Source organism: Macrosteles quadrilineatus, unplaced genomic scaffold, assembly GCF_028750875.1.
Source record: "Macrosteles quadrilineatus isolate MER2022 unplaced genomic scaffold, UCM_ALF_1.0 Scaffold_9__3_contigs__length_116548681, whole genome shotgun sequence".
NCBI lineage: Eukaryota > Metazoa > Arthropoda > Insecta > Hemiptera > Cicadellidae > Macrosteles > Macrosteles quadrilineatus.
Window position 1 is genome coordinate 47,551,192 of NW_026542602.1, and position 19,398 is coordinate 47,570,589.

Consider the following 19,398-nt stretch of genomic DNA (forward strand, 5'->3'; position numbering starts at 1 on the left):
CATGGTACCATGAATATTTTGTCGTTATTTTCTCTTGTTTGTAAAAATCCACTGTTTTATAGTAGTTTTTGAACAAATTCCTTAATTAATTAGTATCGTGGTATTTCCTTAAAATATTTGAAAACATAACCTCAAACTTGCTTTGTTTGGTCGGTTTGTATATTATGATGTGTACATATCATCCCCCTAACTGCAGATTGAAGAGAGAGAACACTAAACACTTTTTAAGTGCTTTCTGTAAAAAAATAATAAAAAAATACCCGTAACAGGAAATCTAAGATGAAGGTGAGTCTTAAAACAAAAAGTTTGGTACACTCTTCTTTAGCCAATTAAACCTTAAGCTCGGTTGACGATGATTAGCTTGTCAATGTCTTGTAACCATAGTGATTGTGATGTGAGCTGAACAGTTGAACGTTTTGTGTACACATCGTATGTGCCAAGCAGTTGTACCTGTTGTGTACACAGTTATGTAGGTATGTGCGGAGCAGTTGTACGTTTTGTGTACACAGGTGTAACATTATGTTTGTCTACAGGCTACTCCCCACATGTCCACCAAACGTAAGAGCGTATACGGACGTAAACTGCGGCCCAAGTCTGTTGTTGACAATATGGATGGTATGTCTGCCGATGATATACCGGATCTGCTGCCCTCACTGCCCACGAGTGCGGAAGGTACTGTTTAGAAATAACAAGTTATGTTGAGTGCTTTTTATCTACCTAGATATACTGCATACGATAAGAGGTTTTCTCTAAAATCCCTTTTTCACTTGTACCTTTAACCAATTTTTATCATTTGGATGATTGTAAAGCTTGTCTAGCGAAGGCACAAATGTTAATTAAAAAGGTGATTTCCTATACGGCTTCGCCTTCCTAGTCTTTGATTTATTTCTAGATGGCGCTTTTACAGGTCATGGTGCTGCTGATCAACTCACTTTAAAAATATTTAAAACATGAATTGTTAAGTGACAGCATTGAATTTCTAACCATAGTTAAATTATAAACAAAACAGTTTATGAAAATTAATTTTAAATATGTCAATTTTGTAGTTGGTTAGACTGATTAAGGTATGTGAATTACTTTATGGTATATTTATACAGTTCGCATATTTTAAATATTGTAAATTAGTAGTTTTATTAATCTTACAATTGTCTTAAACAAAAACTCTTATTATTTATTTCATATGATGATGTTTTTCTGGATTGTTAAATTTATTTAGTGACAAAGTAATCATTAATCTATGAAAGGTAAAAGTACATTGAATAGTTTGTTATACTTTGCAGGCAAGTCCCAGGAAATATGCAAATATAAATTGGAAAACTGTATGTCAACTGTGAAATTAATTTTTGAGCTTGAGTGAAGACGGTGTAGCTGGTCATAACCTTTTTTTTTGTACTTTTGCGTTTTCCAGTTGTGGAGTTATCTGCAGCTGTTGTATTGTTTCAGAATCACTGGACAGTGTGTGTGAGCTAGGAACCCCTGTAGCTCCCCTCCACCACCTGGTCAAGGACCGACCTCGACGTGCCAAGACACGCGCCCCTTCTCGCCCCACACTACGTCCCCCCACACCCCTCCTAGAGGACTCAATCGTCGACACGTTCTTCAGCCTCACCCCCACCACACCTCTCATCTCCCCAACCTCGGATGACAGGTAACTTCTTGGATATTTAAAGTTTACTATTTTCAAAGGCTGTTTTCCTTGAAGATATTGAATGCCACTTCAAACGTAAAGATCTATTGAGGCCCCTCTTATGTTTTGGTCCACCAGCAAACGGAAATCAATTTTGTCCACCATCAAATTGAAAAAAAAAATTAAATAGAACTTTAATAACCCTGTGAGAACTAAAGCTACTTACAACCTGTTGATTGCTAACCTGCACTTAGAACCAATGTTTTACTTTCGCCCCTTAAACGACACATAGTATATGCATTAAGTATTGTTTTTGTCCAAACTTTTGAGCTTGAGTTTTGGGTGTTAATATTCGTTGGTTTTTGAAGTGATGAATTTGTGGTGTAGACTACACCTGTGGCTTGATTCTGATGAATTTTGGTATGTGGTTACTAAACCATAGTATCTCCAGGTATTTTTATTTTTTTCTACTTAATGGTGATTTTTTTTAAAACCCCATATAATAATAAAAAAATTAAATTTTCACAAAAACGGCTTGAACAATTTTAATTATAATTTAGTAGATTATGGTCCTATTAACTCTAGACAAAATGGTGCAACCCCGAAAGTTGTAAAAATTACTGATCAAAAGTTATTGCAATTTTTGTGAATTTACACACCGTATACAATATTATTGTTACTCCCAAATACAACAAATGTCAGTAGTTTGCTCAAACTGCTTATCTTAAATTGTCATCTTATTATTCATTTTATGACCACTCTGTTTGTTGTGGCCAGTGTCAGCTCCAGTGTAATGCTGGGAGAGACAGATGTTGTTGACCACAGTCACAAGGACACTCCCAGGTCCGTTTCCAGTGACAACCTGTCTCCGGCCTTGACCAGACACTCACATTCACACTCACCGCTCGCACACCGCTTCCACTCTGTAGACAGTAAGTTTATCTCATTCATTATTACCAGTTGATGAAAGCAAGCCATGATTAGAGTTTAAGATTTTGAGCCGAGTGCATCCTAGCTTAAAAGCTCGATCTAGCACCAAGTCGGAAAATTGAGCTTAAGCTGAACTTATACTATCGTGATAGGGTGGAGACCGCAGAACAGGCCTGCAAAGATCTGAGGATTATGCTATCACTGTGATTTTGGGGTTGATGATGGTTTATTTGGGAGATGCAAGATTTTGCCATCACTGCGATTTTGGGGTCGATGATGATTTCCCTTGTGAGATGCAAGATTTTGCCATTATTGTGCAACACGATTTTAATGTATTCAAGTATACTGGGTTCTGCCAGGATAAGGTAAGAAGGTGATAATGTCTACAAGACTGCTGGAGTAAACTAAAGTACCGTACTTGTTTAATTCTTGTTTCTCATTACTTTTGTATCTAAATACAACCTTATCTGTTTGCAGGTAGTAAAGAAGATGGGAGTGGAGATGACAGTGATGCGTCAAGGTCACGTAAGGGGAAGGTAAATTTTTTGGAAGTAATAAATAAGTAGATTTCTTGATACTCAACCAACCTAGATGTTTTTAGCCATTATGCTTTTTAGTGATGGTAAAATTTTGCTATTTAAAATCACAATTTCGAGCTTTCTAATTTCAAATTTTTGGTGGAGTTGTAAAATACTGCGATTTGTAGTCCCTACTTAGTAGGTGACAGTGTCGTAATCCCAAAATGAACAAGTTGTACTAGCCAATACACTACCCCACAAACACAAGTGGTACTTTAAAATAACACAGATTTATATTATTGTCGTAGATATGTTTGTTTTGAGCATGTTTTGAAGCGAATGTAATCTATGTTGCTTATAGGCTGGTTTATTTTAGTATAGTTTGACAATGTCACCTGTTTTTTCTGGCTGTGCCAGACCATTGGAAAATAACGTTTTGTGACAATAAAGATGACTTTGACTTAACACATTCCTCAAACTGTTTACGCAGGACAGTGATTGCGACTGTGTCAGCGCAGGAAAGGTGAAATCTCTCGCAGAATCTCTTAGATCACCTAGCAACGGGTTTGCCATCCCCAAGTCTCCAGTTCTGCGGCAAGTCAACGACGGTGGTGAGTTATCTTTGCGTTTTACCTCGTGAAACCGTTTGGTTTGCAAATATAAATTGGTAGAGTTGTTAGTTGGTAAGTGTCTCGGACTTTGGTCAAAGAGGATCGGGTTAGATCCCCAACATATTTACCAAAAACTTTGTGGGTGTTGTTATGACTCTTTTCCTTAAAAGTTTTTGTGGTTCCTTTATTGAAAATGCCACTGCCGTAGACAGTAACAGAAAAAAAACTTAAATACAGTGTACCCAATTGTTTTGATTGGTCATTAAAACAATGGCTGATTAAAATCTCTAGTACATTTTAGTAGTCTACAATCAATTAGCATGTTGGAAGCTTGTTTCTCGACTAAGCTGTGAAAAAATGACTAACATTTACTCTTTACCTTCTCGTATTGAAATTTTTGGTTTGGTTTCTTGTAAGCTATGATCGTAATATGTTTAGGAGGGAAAGGAAGGTCGCCTCTGCCTCCTTTAGCACCCAAACCTCGCCCGTGGTCCGTGGCTGGCTCGGACAGGAAATCAGGTAATATTCTACCTACTATAACAGTTTATATACCATGTAATATTATTATACAAGTTAAGTACATTGTGTAAAATCTGTGAAAACACATACATAGTAAAGCTGTTGTCGAGCCCAAGTGTGTCACATAAGTGTGAATTTCATAATTGCTAACCACTACATAACAAATTGTGGAGATGAAAGTAAAGTCTATCTCCGTTCCAGTATCGAAAAGTACAATTGTTTCTCTGTAGCACAATTGTGGTTGTTAAGTAAATTGTTTACATTATTTTGTAACTATTAGAGTGTACAAAATGGAGTAGTCTTCAAATTGAATATTGCAAAATGGTGGTCAGTGTATTACTGTACAGTAATCTTGTGTGTTGTAGGAGATATGTGTACTCTACTGAGTGATGGATCTAGTCCCAACACTTCTGCAGCTAACACACCAGACTCTGGGGACGCTCTGGACGACGGTGACACTGCCAGCATTGGCTCCGGTTAGTTACTTATAATACATAATATGTAACTGGTTCCGTCAGGTCCATAACAAGCCAATACGGTTGTTGTTGTGCATAGGAGAACTTGCCCTTGTGAATGCTTTTTCTTTCAATTTTCTATTGGTAGTAAAATAAGCTAATAGCGAAATCCAGAGTACTGCGATCATCGGTGTATACTCATTGAGCTAGTTCTCTTCCATTATTAGGTTTACTTCCTTTATCGCATCCATGATCCCAGGGGGAAGGCTTAGCAAAAGACAGCTTATGTGATCAGATTAGTTTTAAATAGCTTCTTTAACCGTTAAACCTTCTCGTGTCATTTGCCTCTAAAGCTGTTGGATTCTGTTAAAAGCCATATTCACCTCAAAATTACAGTTTTATGGTTTTCCAATTTTTCTTTGAAAGCTACATGCAATATAATCAACAAGCAGTTTGTATAAAAGGAAAATGGTCAGATGAAGTGATAGTTGAATTGGGAGTGCCACAAGGATCTGTCATAGCCTCTCTTCTTTTCTTAATCTATGCAAATAATCTATCATCTGCTGTTGTGAAACCATCTTTTACACAAATGATGTTTTTTATCTATGAGTCAACAAAGAGCTTGAACAACTAGGACTCTCTTCTTTTATTATTCCTTCCCAGCCCCTCTTCCTCCATCATCTTCCATTTCACTCCTCTCATCTGTACATTCCTTTTTATCTTACCATTGCAGTTTCTTCTTTTAGTTTCCTTCCATCCATCACCATCAATTCCATTTCCTGAGTTTTCATTCTCCTTGTATTCTTTTCACATATCCCAACCACCGTCTACTACTTCTGATCCCTCAATTTCTAGCACTGGTAAATTATTTTAAATTGATTTTTTTTATATTAGGCCTACAGGTAATACCTGACTACTGATTGTGTAGCACATACCTGAAGTGTTATTGATGCTTACAAAAGTGTTGTTATGTTTCAGCAAGTAGTGATAAACGCTCAGTCCGGGAGTTGGCTGCTAGTCTCAACAAACAATCTTCCGTGGCTGATAAGAAGCCTGAGCAAAGTAAGAAAAAAATGTTTGAAATCACCATCGTTTGGTTGATTTTGTCCTTTTAACTTAACTCTTGATTTACCGACATTTGCAGTTCTGTCAAAAGAGAGTTTTGTTTAATAATTAATGTAGATCTGGTATAAATGTTACGTGAGGTGGTATGTGCATTAATGGTTAAACTCAATACTTTTAACATTTGGACTGTCAAATCTCGGTTTTGAAAGATGACTGCGTCTTTGAATAGGTGAAAATACTGAATGTTTTGGTTGCATTGTGGCAAATGCATCTTAGGGGCAAAACTATAATCAAATGTTTTAAATTAGCGTAGCTTGCTCAGAACATGGAATGCTTCGACATATATGAAACAGCCAGTTCACCAATGCAAAGACGCAATTATTGAAGAGTAAGATTCAACAGTCCTCTTCTACCGTGGAAGCCTATCTTTTAATCTGTGGCATTTATTCTAACGTGTTTCATAGATGAAAAATCAATCTTTTTAGATAGTGAAATAAATTACAATTAATACAACACAACCTAGGTTAGAATATTCATATTTTTTTGCACACTAAGAATACTTTATTTATTTTAATGTGTACAAATGTTTATTTTATCCATGAAAAAACCATGCCTGTCATATATTTCCAAAATATTTACCCTACTGTAGGTTTTTGTATTTAAATTTAACACTACTTTTAGTTTGTTGGATTCCAATGCTTCCTTTATTTGCTTAACATTTACTTTTTATTTGCCTTGTTTAATATTATTTCTGTTGGTTTGTGGGGAGACGTAGGAATTGGCTAACTCAGGAACTCGCTAACTCGGTCGTGTGGCGGAACTGGCTAACTCTGGAACTGGCTAACCGTCTCAGTCAGGAATTGGCTAACTCCGGAACCCGCTAACTCGATTTTGTCTCGCGGCGGAATTCGCTAACTCTGGAAGTCGCTAACCCGGCCGCGCCCACTGCTCGGAGCGGTGCCAACCTTGTACGACAAAATAATCGTACACTGCCGTATTTCAAAATGTCAGTGTCTATAAAGATACAGTAAATGTTATTGTTTTTTGTTATCAATTCCACTTTTAACAGATAACTAGCCCAAAGTAATTAAAAGACAATTAAAAAATCATGAAAAAATGTTTTTTATTAAACAGTACAATGGCCAGTTAAATGTTTATGATTTCGATCTTAAATATAAATGCCATCAGTATAAAAGAAAATAATAGAATATGAAAAATATTCAAAATTTAGTTTAATTGGTAATAAATAATTAAACCTCTACGAAATTAAGCTAAAATACACGCAAGTTCTTAAACACGGAAAACAGATTTAATTGTAATGTCGTAATAAACCAAAACCATTAATTAATACAGTCATCAACCATCGTAACTTTCATAATTAATTAATAGATTTTAAATTTAATGTTCGTCTTTGAACCGTCCAACTTACGTGTACACATATGATGACATAGACTAAGTTATTATCTAGGCCTAATAGTTTGAACCAAAGCATTGTAGGCCTACTAGTAAATAGTTGCCTAATTCTAAAATGTGTTGAATTTTTTAGCAATAATGTTACATGTTTTAAAACAGTTTTTAGATTGTACACCTAAGCACCACTAGTAAAAAATAGGAGAAGATATAATATTCATATAATAAAACGTGACAGGGTTATTTTAATTCACGATTTTTAATAAACTAATTGACGGATTTTCCTGATTTGAGTGTTGGGTTTCCTTTATATTGCTTTCACAAACGATATAAACTATAGCAAGCCATTGCTCGGTTCACTGTTCCCCAGTACTGAGCTACACAATAGACAATAGCTTTGTTTTTGGATAAGATAGAACCAGCCTGGAAAAAAAACTCCAGACTTTTAAAAAGTAAGCCTACTGAAAGACGTAAAATTAATATTAATTCAACAAAATTAAGAGGATGACCCGGGTTCTACACTAATAGCCTACGATAAAAGAAATTTACAAGTTGTATTTATGCATAGACCAACTTTTAATGCAATCCATGAATACATTAGGCCTACCACTTTATAATGTATTGATAAATATTTATTTAAATTCAATAGCTCTATTTAAAAATGCGTAACCACTACAATGTAATTCTGTAATGACGTTTAACGTGTAAATTTTATTATGATTTATGATTTAAGGTTACTACAAGCCCAGTATATAAAATCTAACAAAAAACCACTAAGTGGTAACACTTCCCCCGCCAAGTCAGCAACCCAAAAAAGACAATAAATCACCACTTTTCCGCCAAGTAAAACAATGTAATGTATGTAAGTTTGGCAACTTGGCGGCAGACTTTTGCTTGTTTTTTTTTTCATTAAAGTTACGTTGGTGGATAATTTCACAAATCAACTTCTCTAATTAATTAGTCCAACTAAGTATAATAATTTCGAGGTAATCAGTAAATATAAAACCATCACTATTATGATTTTATGAAATGTGACACAAATAAGGTCAAATTTTGTAAAATAAGCTCTCATCTAGCAATGTACTATTGGGAGAGATACTTGCTCAATGAAACTAATTTTATGGTATTTTTTAAAGTGATCAAGCAAAAGTCTGCCGCCAAGTGGCCAAACTTACATACATTACATTGTTTTACTTGGCGGAAAAGTGGTGATTTATTGTCTTTTTTGGGTTGCTGACTTGGCGGGGGAAGTGTTACCACTTAGTGGTTTTTTGTTAGATTGTATTTATTTTTGTAGAAAATTAACAGTTAAAATAAAAATCCTCTTTTCTCTTATATAGACCAGGGCACAACTACACATAAAATGCATTGGTGTTACATAAGTGTTCCGATAATTAAACCCGTATATCTAAAGACTAGTGTAAATTGAGCCCTTATTAGAGAAGTAAAAATGTAATCAAACAGATTAGGTTTGTTAGAAATAGCATAAGGCAAAACAAATATTGAAAAACTCATTTTTATCCTAAATTTACATATCACTTTTTACATTCACTTTTTTGCTTGTTTAACATACGTAGACGAATTTTCCCGATTGTTTTATTTGTTTTAGTGTATCAAAACATAAAACTAACCTTATTTAGTTAAATAAATTTTGGCAATATTATGAAGAAACAATGTTAAAACTAACCTTAGTACTAGTACTAAGTTTCAAGTTCCTAGGTTTCATATGTTTTGATAAGTAGTATTAAACTGTTAAAAATGACGAGCTGCTGTACCAGTGTACCATCGGTACACTGCATTTTTCAATGGAAAGTATCGGGGAATATCACTGCTCTAAGTAATTTTATATAGTAAGTAGCTCAAATCATTCGGTATACCTGAAAAAAATACTTTATAAAAGTTTTAAAATAATTTTTCAGCTGATCCTATGAATTTCTCTAACATTTTAAATTAATTGAGATTTAATCGCAGCTGATCCTTCTTTTGTTTTGATTTTAATCCCATGTTATTTAAATGGGCCAAAATCGTACTTTGAGGGCTTGCCAAGGGTTTATGGGTCAACGCACCGACTTGTGACCCTCAAAAGGCACATCTACACGCTAAGGGCTTTCAAACAACATAAAAAACATTAAAATTGAGCCAGTGGTTTGGGCTGTAGGTCCGTCAACATTTAAGGAGAAGAAGGAGAACACGGAAAATTTGTGAATTTTCAAACTAGTTTTTCTTGGCTCAAACACAACCTTTTTTTAAATTCTTTTTTTTATTTTGCCAAGAATGATTGCCCCTATCCAGTGGATGAACAATTATTTTAATAGCTTTTGTTTCTTCAGAGCTATAGACGAGTAAAAAAGCCACTTTGTCACGTCATGTATATATACACTGCAGCAGCTGTGTACCGCTGGGGGACTTGGCGGGGCGGAACGCTGCCGCGTTCCTTAATACGAACTCAAAAATTTTATTTGCAGAAGTTCACAAAATGGTATTTATTCGAATAAAAGAAACAAATGGCAGACTACGAAAATAGATATTTCATAACATGTAATAGATCCAAATTAAATGTGCATTTTTATCTTTTTCATACCAATAAGCTACTATTTAAGTAAGAAACCCACATATAAAACATACTCCCTTATATTAGTACATTTCTAATCCTTATGGATCATCTGAAGACAGTTGTATTGTTAGTTCTGTCCGGTGCACTGTCTTTAGAGGTCGTGTTTTGTTTACAATTGTTTCTTGTTTTCAGTAATTTAAAACCTCGTTTAACCAAATAAAACGTTCTAATCACAACTAATAACACGTCCCCTAGTTATATAACCAAACAGTAAGGAACAAATCATGAAGTTAACTATAAAATGATAGAAACACAATTTTGTCGACACTAGCGATCAGTGTCACCGGACATGAACTAGACACGAAAAACGAGCTTCAAAGTTTACAAAGGGATGTAAAGTTTACTTGTGTTGGTTAGTCTATGGTAAGACTATAATGCATTTTCCACCCTAATAACCATAAGAATAATGTTAAACATACTTCCAAATATATTTATTTTATCGACTACGTTGTTCTTACTCCTAATTAATCGTAGGATACGACATTATGGTACCGATACGATATAGGTAGTACACTTTCGGCAACACTGGCCAAAAATATTCGTGCTTGGCTCCCATTGGACGGCCCGCGAGGCTTCTGATTGGGGGTTAGCGAGTTCCGCCGAGGGACCGAGTTAGCGACTTCCGTACGAGGACGGAATTCGCTAACCCGGCTTTAGAGCGGGTTAGCGGGTTCCGGAGTTAGCCAATTCCGAAACCGAACAAGTTAGCGAGTTCCTCTCATCGACCAAATTTGAAGATAGGGCATTTAACATGGGGTTAGCGAGTTCCAGAGTTAGCCAATTCCGCGGACCCTTTGTGGGTAGCAGGTTAAAAAACTTAATTCTATTAACCGTAACCAATACTATAAGATCATTTAGGAATTTTTCAAAAAAGAATAGAGCTCAGCTAGCTTACCTGAGATAAATAGAATCCAGGAGCTAATAGATGCCCAAAAAGGAATACAAAACATAATACTGACGTACCGGAACGCCATTCCGCCACAAATCGAGCACTTCTGGTTTTTTTTTGTCCTGACGCTAGGCACAAGCCTGGAATTAATTTTCACATTACTTCAGGCTAGACCTAGGGGTTACAGCATTATCACTTAGATAAAATCTGTTGGTGATTTGGCGGGATTTGAACCCGGGACCCCAGGAACCGGAGTTCCGCGCTCTAACCACTAGACCAGCTCGCTCCCATGTGTTATTCTGATGTAGGACTTCTTTAGAGAGTGGGTTCAAGAGAAATGTCAGGATGAAATATCATTGTTGTTTTGTGTTCTTTTATTTTGTATCTAATAGCCCCTGCATTCCAATTTTTTCAGGTAAGCTAGCTGAATTATATTCCTTTCCCGAAAAAATCCTAGCCATTGGAAAATATAACCTCAAGATTATTTAAGTACAGGCAAATGGCGTTAGTTAACATTTAAATATCACAATTACAACTTGGTTTAATTTAAGATTTGTTTCATAAACTGTGCTCCCACAAACCACCGATCTTTATTTAACCACTTTATTTTGCACGGTTTACGCATGTCCTTAGGTAGTCATCCTAAACCACCACGGCCTGTCCATCCAAAGCCTGCTCTGGACAAGGTAACTAACACAGACTAAGCATACTTGCCTTTAGATTTACCATCCTATCGGTTCAGCTGAAGACAACGGTAAATTTTTATCCGGTTTATGTGAGTGTTTTGTCTTTTGCTATCAAGCTGTGTTTACGTGAGGCAAGTTGGTATGTAGGTTGCGGGGCAGGTTTCCTGCCTCGTGTACTTCAAGCTACCCGAGTCTGGGGGTTTCAAGCTACCAACTGGCTTCGTATAAACGAGGCTTTAATTTCTCATTATTATACCAACATTAAAACTATTAGAATCCTATTACTTGTTCTAAAATGTTGTCTCTAAAATTTTACCTTGAAATAAGAGGTAAAGTAGACTCTCACTCATCCGGATCGGCCTTGTCCGGACTCCTGCTAGTCCGGATTGGCAAACGTGTTTTTTTTAGCGGCACAGTACAGTAGAAGTCTGACTATCCGAGTTAAATGGGACCGAGACTACCTCGAATAATCAAAAACTCGGATAACACAGCGGTAAAAAATATTACTGGTTGAACTGCATTTGCCCGGCTATCAATACTGTGGACCTGGAACAAAATTGAAAAAACTGCCTTTTACAGTACTGAATTTCCCGACCCTCGATAGTCCGGATTTTTCGTAATCCGGACGTCCGCCACATTTGTCCAGATGAGCGAGAGTCTACTGTACAAATTTAAATTTAGACGACAGCGCTTTTAAAAATAACCGGATATGATGGTCAAAAGAAGCTTCAAATCTTACAATGGGATGAAAAGTCTATTAGCAGTTTCTCGTATCAAAGTTAACATCAAAGTTAACCATGGGTGGGGAATTAATATTAGTATGTTTTTTTTTATAAATCTTTCTATGTCATGAAAATATAGACATTTATTTACAAATTTTGTTCTGAGATTGTACATGTGCTTCCACCATGCTACAAGTCATTGAACAAAACCAAATTTAAAGAGACAATCGATAATTTCCTTATTGACAAGGCTTTTTACTTAATTGACAATTTTTACTCAACTTTAATTTAAATTTTTTTTTATTTCAAGTGTTTAATTTCACGTTTGGTTTAATTGTTTAATGTTTTATGTATGGATTTAATTTTGACAATGCGCCTATTCTAAATGTTATGTTATGACATGTATGGAATGTTTTATTCAAACAAAGAATGTCTGTTTGAAGTTGCAGTACAACTGCCATGTTATACAAGAGTCATCATGAATCCACAAAAGAAAAAAATTTAAAAGTGACTAAATTTTGGAAATAACATTTAACAATTATTATTTCTAAATATGAAAGTGTTTAAAAACTGGACCTGTTTAAGCACTCTTGCCTCAAATTGCTTAGTATTACGGGAAGTTTGGTTCAAAGTTATAAAATGCAAATAGATTTTTTCATCTCCAAAGCTAATAAAATTGGTAGGTATTTAAATTAACAGTAACCCTCAATTCTATTAGCAACTACTAGGGTAGTTTTTTAAGTAAGGGCCGTTGTGCTCGTAGCTTTTACATGTACGCTGCAACAAGCCTCCTTGACGGTTACTGGCATCATTTGTGAACAGAACGGAGCCATTTAACAGCGTACATGGCCGTAAAGATTTCCATTTTGGAAGGAATTGTTTTTTAGTTGGTACCCGGACTTATCACGAAGACCAAAAGGAAAAATGTTATCACAGCCATTTCTACACTGACTCATTTCCACAACCAACCCTCACTCATGCAGAAAAGCGTACACTTCAGCCTAATTGCTAGGTATGGCACCGTTCTGTTCACAAATTATGTCAGTACGGATGCGAGGAACTGCAACATTCACACAAACTAAGAAAATTGTATGCACAAATGTAATTAAAAACGACCCTCGTATAATCCATGCTCGGTCAAAACGCAGTAACCAGATTACTTTAAGACACTCTTGATATTTTGCTTTGCAGGTCATGTGGAGAATGCAGGATGAAGAAGCGAAACAGAAAATGCTTGCAGCCGCAATCGCTCAACATTTCCACGTTGAAGACTCCGTGGACGTCTAACTTCCTGCTTCCCAAAGACTCCACTTCTGCTGTATTTGTTAAACTCTAGTTACCGTAGGTGCAGGTGTGCATTACGTCCGAAAATCTCTTAAGACTTAACCCATTTTAACATTATAAATTATGTTATAGGCATTGTTAGAATTGATTTCCTTACATTTTTACAACTTATGTACACCTGGCCAAATGTGAAGCGAGAGAATTTTTAACGCTCAAAAACCTTATTTAGGTACGCACATTGTACATTTAGTGCCTCCTAAATATTTCTGCGTAACTTTTACGTATGTGTGAATGATGTTTAAAAATTCTTGGATATGTTGTTCTTTTATTTTTAACTAAGAAGCTGTATTTTAATGTACTAGTGTCATAACAAATTGCATTTTGTAAAAAACATTTTTTGTACCCTTACATTCCAACTAGCATTTTTAAGCTTTATTTCTAAAACGGACACAAAATAATTGCAATCCTGAAATTGTTTTTTCCAGTACGCTTACTCTTAACATTGATTGCATTTATTTATTTGTGGGTTTTAATTAGTTATTAATAAAAAAAGTAAACTTTAACAAAGTAAAAAATTTTTTTTATTAAATTGGTATAAAATCAAAACAAAAATAAGTTACTCCATTAAGTTGATAAACCATAGTATTTAATATGGTTGTATTAAGTTAGTTAGCAGCTTGCGAGTTTAAGTTACTGTACTACATTACGTATGCCAACTACAGATGTTGGTCAAATCAAAAGACTGTTCTTATTGTCAACTGTTGTGCCACCTTCATGAAAATCATTAATTGAATCTAAGAAACCAATTATTGCTTAAATAATTTTTTTGAGTTTTGAATATTTATTATATTTTTTAAATATCTAACGCTATTGATCATATTTAAAAGTCTTCATTCAACCTGTTTAAGAAACGATTATTAAATCACTTTATCTATATGGGATAGTTTGTTGAGTGCGTTTCTCATAAGTTCCAACAGTTTAGTTTATTTCTCGTCCTAGGGGAGAATTCTTCATGAGTATCACATCGAAGTTAATCAAAATATCGGCCAATGATACAAGAATAGGAAATTTTTGTAAAGGTTTTCACATTGTCCCGTTAAACTCATTGTCAACACTGAGTTAAACTCTTTTGTTTGAAATTGTTGTTTGTGTTAAGAAATCTTTGTTTTATTTGTAATTTTTGTATTTTATTTAAGTTTAGACAATTCTTTAGAACATCGAAGATTTTTCTCTGTACAAATATTTTAGGAAGTACATAAACGCAATGAGAGTTACTTCAGTTAAACTGTTACTTTGTTGGAGTTATCAAAGATAAAATAGTGAGTATAACATTTTTTGAATTTATTTAATGTAAAAAGATAATGCTACAAAAGTGTGGTGTATTTTATTTTAGTTAATTGTTAAACATTTATCGATATTTATTTTTGTTACGAATTTTTGTTTTTGTTATTCTTAAATAAGAATTTAAATTTATTTTTCTACTTAAGTTGTCTGGTGAAATTGTACACTGGAATACAGTATGTATTTATATTATTCGATGCATGACTATAAAAAAGACATTCCTCTCAATGTTCCAAAAATAGTTCTACACTATGTTTCTATAACTGTACAGTTTTTAAATGATATAACATTGTATTTTTTTATTTTTTTATATTTTAAGTATTTGATTATTTAAAATTCAATTCAGCTTTAAACTTTTTAAACAGTACTCACACAATAATGTGTGTTAAAAAATGTCTTACCACAAAATGTTTGCTTGGTGAGTGCCATTTCCACAAGAACTTCATTTAGTTCTAACAAAATTTTGGTACAATGGCTATCGATTTCTCCCTTCCAATTTTATTCCAAGATTTACCGCTTTGTTTTAAGATAAATTAGTTAGAGACAAATGAAAATATAAAATCTTAATTATAACAGCACAGCTTTACTTTTTGTAGAAAACTACGGCTTTCCTGTGGGTTTTGAAAGCTGTAATTTTCTTTGCGTTTTTGGTTCAGGAAGTCACTAATGTACTATTTTGTTAGAACAAGATTAAGATAACTATTGAAAGATACCTAAGAATAACTTTTGCTAGATTGATAATATTCAATCATCTTCAGAAGTTATTGAGTGAATTTTTTATCTTCAAAAGTACTGTATTTAACCCTTTTAACCCCAGCGTCCGATATATCGGACGTAAGGTGTTTTGCGAAAATCCCCGACGTCCGATATATCGGACGTCTGTTATTTCATCATTTACTGACCACCTAGCAATCCAAACGCCTTCGAATTCGGGGTAACGCCTTTCGACGAATTGGACTACACATAGAAGTGTAGTTTGTCGTGGTTTCACAAGATTTTCGTACTCTGTGTACTGTCGCTATTGGCTGTCGTCAGCTGTCGTATTGCCGGCCGGCGCTAGGTTCTGTTTATCTGTTTGTTTACGTTGTCGTCTGTATCGCGTAACCTCAGTGAATGTTTCCAACTTTATTTCGTGTTTCATTTCGCGAAATTTAGTGTTAATCTTTTGAAAATGAACAAAAGAAAAAGAGAGAAATCTCCTGTTAGTGAAAATTCGCTGCTCAGGAATCTTCGTGGGGTGGAAAACGTCGAAGTAAACGATGATGAGTTGAGTGATTCTTTTGTTGACAATATTGAAAGTTCCGATTCTGATAATGAATCAAGTTCTTCCGAAAATGAAACTCACAGTGATAGTGAGGATATTTTTGGGGATGATACGGATGAAGATCCAGACTTCGATCCATCCACAGTTATGTCTGAAGAATCTTCAGAAGACGAAGTCCAATCAACATCAAAGGGCAAGACTCTAGGTAGGCCTAGGTTTATGAAACTGACCTCAGTTGTTGAACACAACAAAAATATAGTTATAGATGAGGTTTTACAGTCTCAAAATGTAAATGATACAAATGTTGACGAGGACCAGGCCTCAAATGAAAATACAGTTCTTGGTCATGAAGGCCTAGGTCAAGGTTTATCAGGGCCAAATGAAAATCTTTCGGAATCCATAGGCCCATCAGCTGACAATAATTTAGTCAATAATTCAAACAATATCGAACCTCCCCAGATTGAAAGTCAGAGGCCTATACCTAGTGTAACAAATGATGTAGGCCTAGGCCTAGAAAATGTTGATCGCATTATAAATGATGTCATACAAGGCCTATTTGATCACAACATACCAGAACAACTCATAGAAAATGGAATTCCCCCAAATGAGAATCCTCTAGAGCCTGAGCCCACTGAAAATGTGATAAAATGGACTCAGGTTGATGACGATAACGATCCTGGTTACGACCACAACTTTACGTACAATGAGATCCCTGGTCCAAAACATGTACCAAATTCAGACGCCAAGCCTATTGAATATTTCAATTTATTTTTTACTGTTGGACTGCTGAGCACATTTGTGCTGCGGACAAATCAGTACGCAAATCAGTACATAAATTCACTAGCCAACATGTCGCCTCACTCGAGTGCTCGTAACTGGAAGCCAGTAAATCTGACCGAAATGAAAGGGTTCATAGCAGTTATTTTGAACATGGGCATTATCAGAAAACCAACAATAAGGAGTTATTGGTCCACATGTACGTCTCAAGCAACCCCTTGGTTCCGTGAAATGTTTAGCCGGAACCGATTTGAAAGCCTTTTGCAGTTCTTCCATGTTGCCGATAATAGAACTCTTCCGAAGCCTAACGAACCAAATTATAATCCCTGTGGTAAATTTTTACCAGTAATGGAGCATGCAAATCGTGTATTTCGAACCTACTACACACCGCATCGTGAACTTTCTGTAGATGAAAGCCTTGTAGGCACAAAAAGTCATTCAAAAATCCTACAGTACTTACCCAACAAACACCACCATAAATGGGGGATAAAATTGTGGATGTTATGTGATTCTGTGACAAAGTACTGCTTAGCCTTTGATTGTTATAAAGGTTCTAAAAGTAATGATGGAAAAAAAGAACATGGTCTGGCTTACAAAGTTGTGAAAAATTTACTTTTGATTTGTCAGTATTTGAATAAAGGTTACCACATATTCCTGGATAATTTTTTTGTGAGTCTACCGTTAGCTGAATATCTGTACAGTAAATGTACCTTCTTGACTGGCACAGTGCGAAGAAACAGAAAAGGGATTCCAGAAGAAATCAAAGAAAACCTAGATGTAGGGGAAAAGAAGTATGTGCGAAATGGGCCTAATTTATTTTTATCCTACCGTGAAAAGAAGAGCCAGAAAAAACCAGTGATTTTGTTGTCAACTAAGGGAACTGCAAAATCTGTCGAAAAAGTGAAGAGAAGAGGCAATGAAAATGTTATAAAAACAAAACCAGAACTTATCAACACCTATAATATGTACATGGGAGGCGTTGACTCATCAGATCAGATGCTGTATTGCTACCTGGATGAGAGAAGAACTGTAAAATATTGGAAAAAGGTAGTTTTCAATATATTTGCCAGGATGGTACTAAATGCCTACATTATATACAAAGAAAATTGTACTGGAAAACAGCTTACAAGACTGCAGTTCACTATTGAAATTGTTGAGGAGTTGGCTCGTGAATGGTTGAACAGCAAAGCTCGACCGCCCAATATGGCTGGCGCTGGTGGCGATGATGGTATGCAGAACCATTTTGGAATGGAATATTTACCAGATAGAAAAGAAAGGAATTGTAGTGTTTGCAGCAAAGTAAGCACAGCAGCTGGTGGCACTAGGAAAAAAAGCAGGACAGTCTGCATAAGATGTAAAAAAGGCGTGCATGCCGTCTGTTTCAATCAACACAAATGCTAACTTTTTTATTTTTTTTATTGTTGTATATAGTAAATATTGAACTTTTATAAGTGTATAAAATAGTGTAAGTGCATAAATAGTGTGTGTAGTGACAATGAAAACAATTTTTGGGAGTAAAGATGTCTTGTTTGCAATATGTCATTGATAGAGAACATTTTGTGATATTTGTTGGAAAGCCGCGGAAGTGCAGCATTTTCTTTGAACGAATTGTTCTTCATTATTTTCCAAGGTATGTTGATAATATTTATTTTCTATGTAGAGAAATAAATTTGCTATCAGATGACAACAATATTGTGGTGATGGGAAGACTTTTATTTTGTGTTATCTTGGTCTACTTTCAAAAAATAAAAACAAAAATAAATAAAAATTAGTAAACTGACTAATTTTTTTTTTTTTTTTTAATTATGTTTTGTTTGTTGTTACATATATTAAGTAGAGGAATTTTTGGGAATCAAATTAAAAAAAAAATTATTCAATTACAGTAATAAATAAAAAAGTTATAGCATTTTAAGTAAAATTCAGCGTTCCGCATATATTTTCCCTTGGGCATCTTGGCTACTCTATTAAAAAAGTAGCTGGGGTTAAAAGGGTTAAATGTAAACATTTAAATGTTCATTTTGTATAATTAACAGTAAAACTGGGGAACTTGAATCAAATATAAACTTCATTGTACGTTAAATAACAAAAAAGGTTCTAAATGTACTTTTAGTATTGTATTGAGTGATATTATAACTATATACTATTCTGTGTAGGTTATTTTTGCTATTTTTTTAGATCTATTTTGTATGCAGTATTAGAAGAATGAATGGTTCAATCGTGCAATCATAAAAGTCCTGGACTAAGCATAACTCAACTATAACTCCTAATAAATCACTTTAAACTACTTTGAATAATGTTTATGAGTTTATTTGCGTGCAAATTATTTGCAGCCCACGAGTAATAAAGATATGGTAACCGGTTTCATCTAAAGGACCTTGGAGTAAATCTCTTGTTTTTTATTTAATCTAGTTTTTAAGTTGAGGGACCAGTCCAGAACTTTGGTGCATTTTGTGTGATTTTATATTAGGATGGAACTTGCTCTAACCTTAGACATTGTGTTCGAAACCACTTAAGAACATTTTGTTGTCTATATATATACTGTATTTAATATAGCTAGAATTTCTTAAACATGAATAACTTTAATGAGCCAATAAGACTTTGCTAGTGATAATACGTAGTGGAAATGATCTGTTTCGTTATATATGAAATACATGCGATTATTGTGAGCCACTAGAAGTAGCCTATG

General features: G+C 34.8%; 1 protein-coding gene across 1 annotated transcript in view; it reads left to right on the plus strand.

Annotated features, from left to right (window-relative positions):
- Positions 1 to 13,848, plus strand: part of LOC129002705 (F-actin-uncapping protein LRRC16A) — a 59,231-nt gene extending 45,383 nt beyond the window's left edge. The window contains exons 25-34 of the mRNA XM_054430708.1: positions 534 to 672; positions 1,444 to 1,648; positions 2,405 to 2,559; positions 3,035 to 3,093; positions 3,566 to 3,686; positions 4,125 to 4,205; positions 4,571 to 4,681; positions 5,639 to 5,722; positions 11,272 to 11,324; positions 13,238 to 13,848. Coding sequence (XP_054286683.1) covers positions 534 to 672; positions 1,444 to 1,648; positions 2,405 to 2,559; positions 3,035 to 3,093; positions 3,566 to 3,686; positions 4,125 to 4,205; positions 4,571 to 4,681; positions 5,639 to 5,722; positions 11,272 to 11,324; positions 13,238 to 13,333 — 1,104 coding nt within the window. The 3' untranslated portion in view covers positions 13,334 to 13,848. The remainder of the gene's footprint in view (positions 1 to 533; positions 673 to 1,443; positions 1,649 to 2,404; positions 2,560 to 3,034; positions 3,094 to 3,565; positions 3,687 to 4,124; positions 4,206 to 4,570; positions 4,682 to 5,638; positions 5,723 to 11,271; positions 11,325 to 13,237) is intronic.
- The last annotated feature ends 5,550 nt before the right edge of the window (positions 13,849 to 19,398 follow it).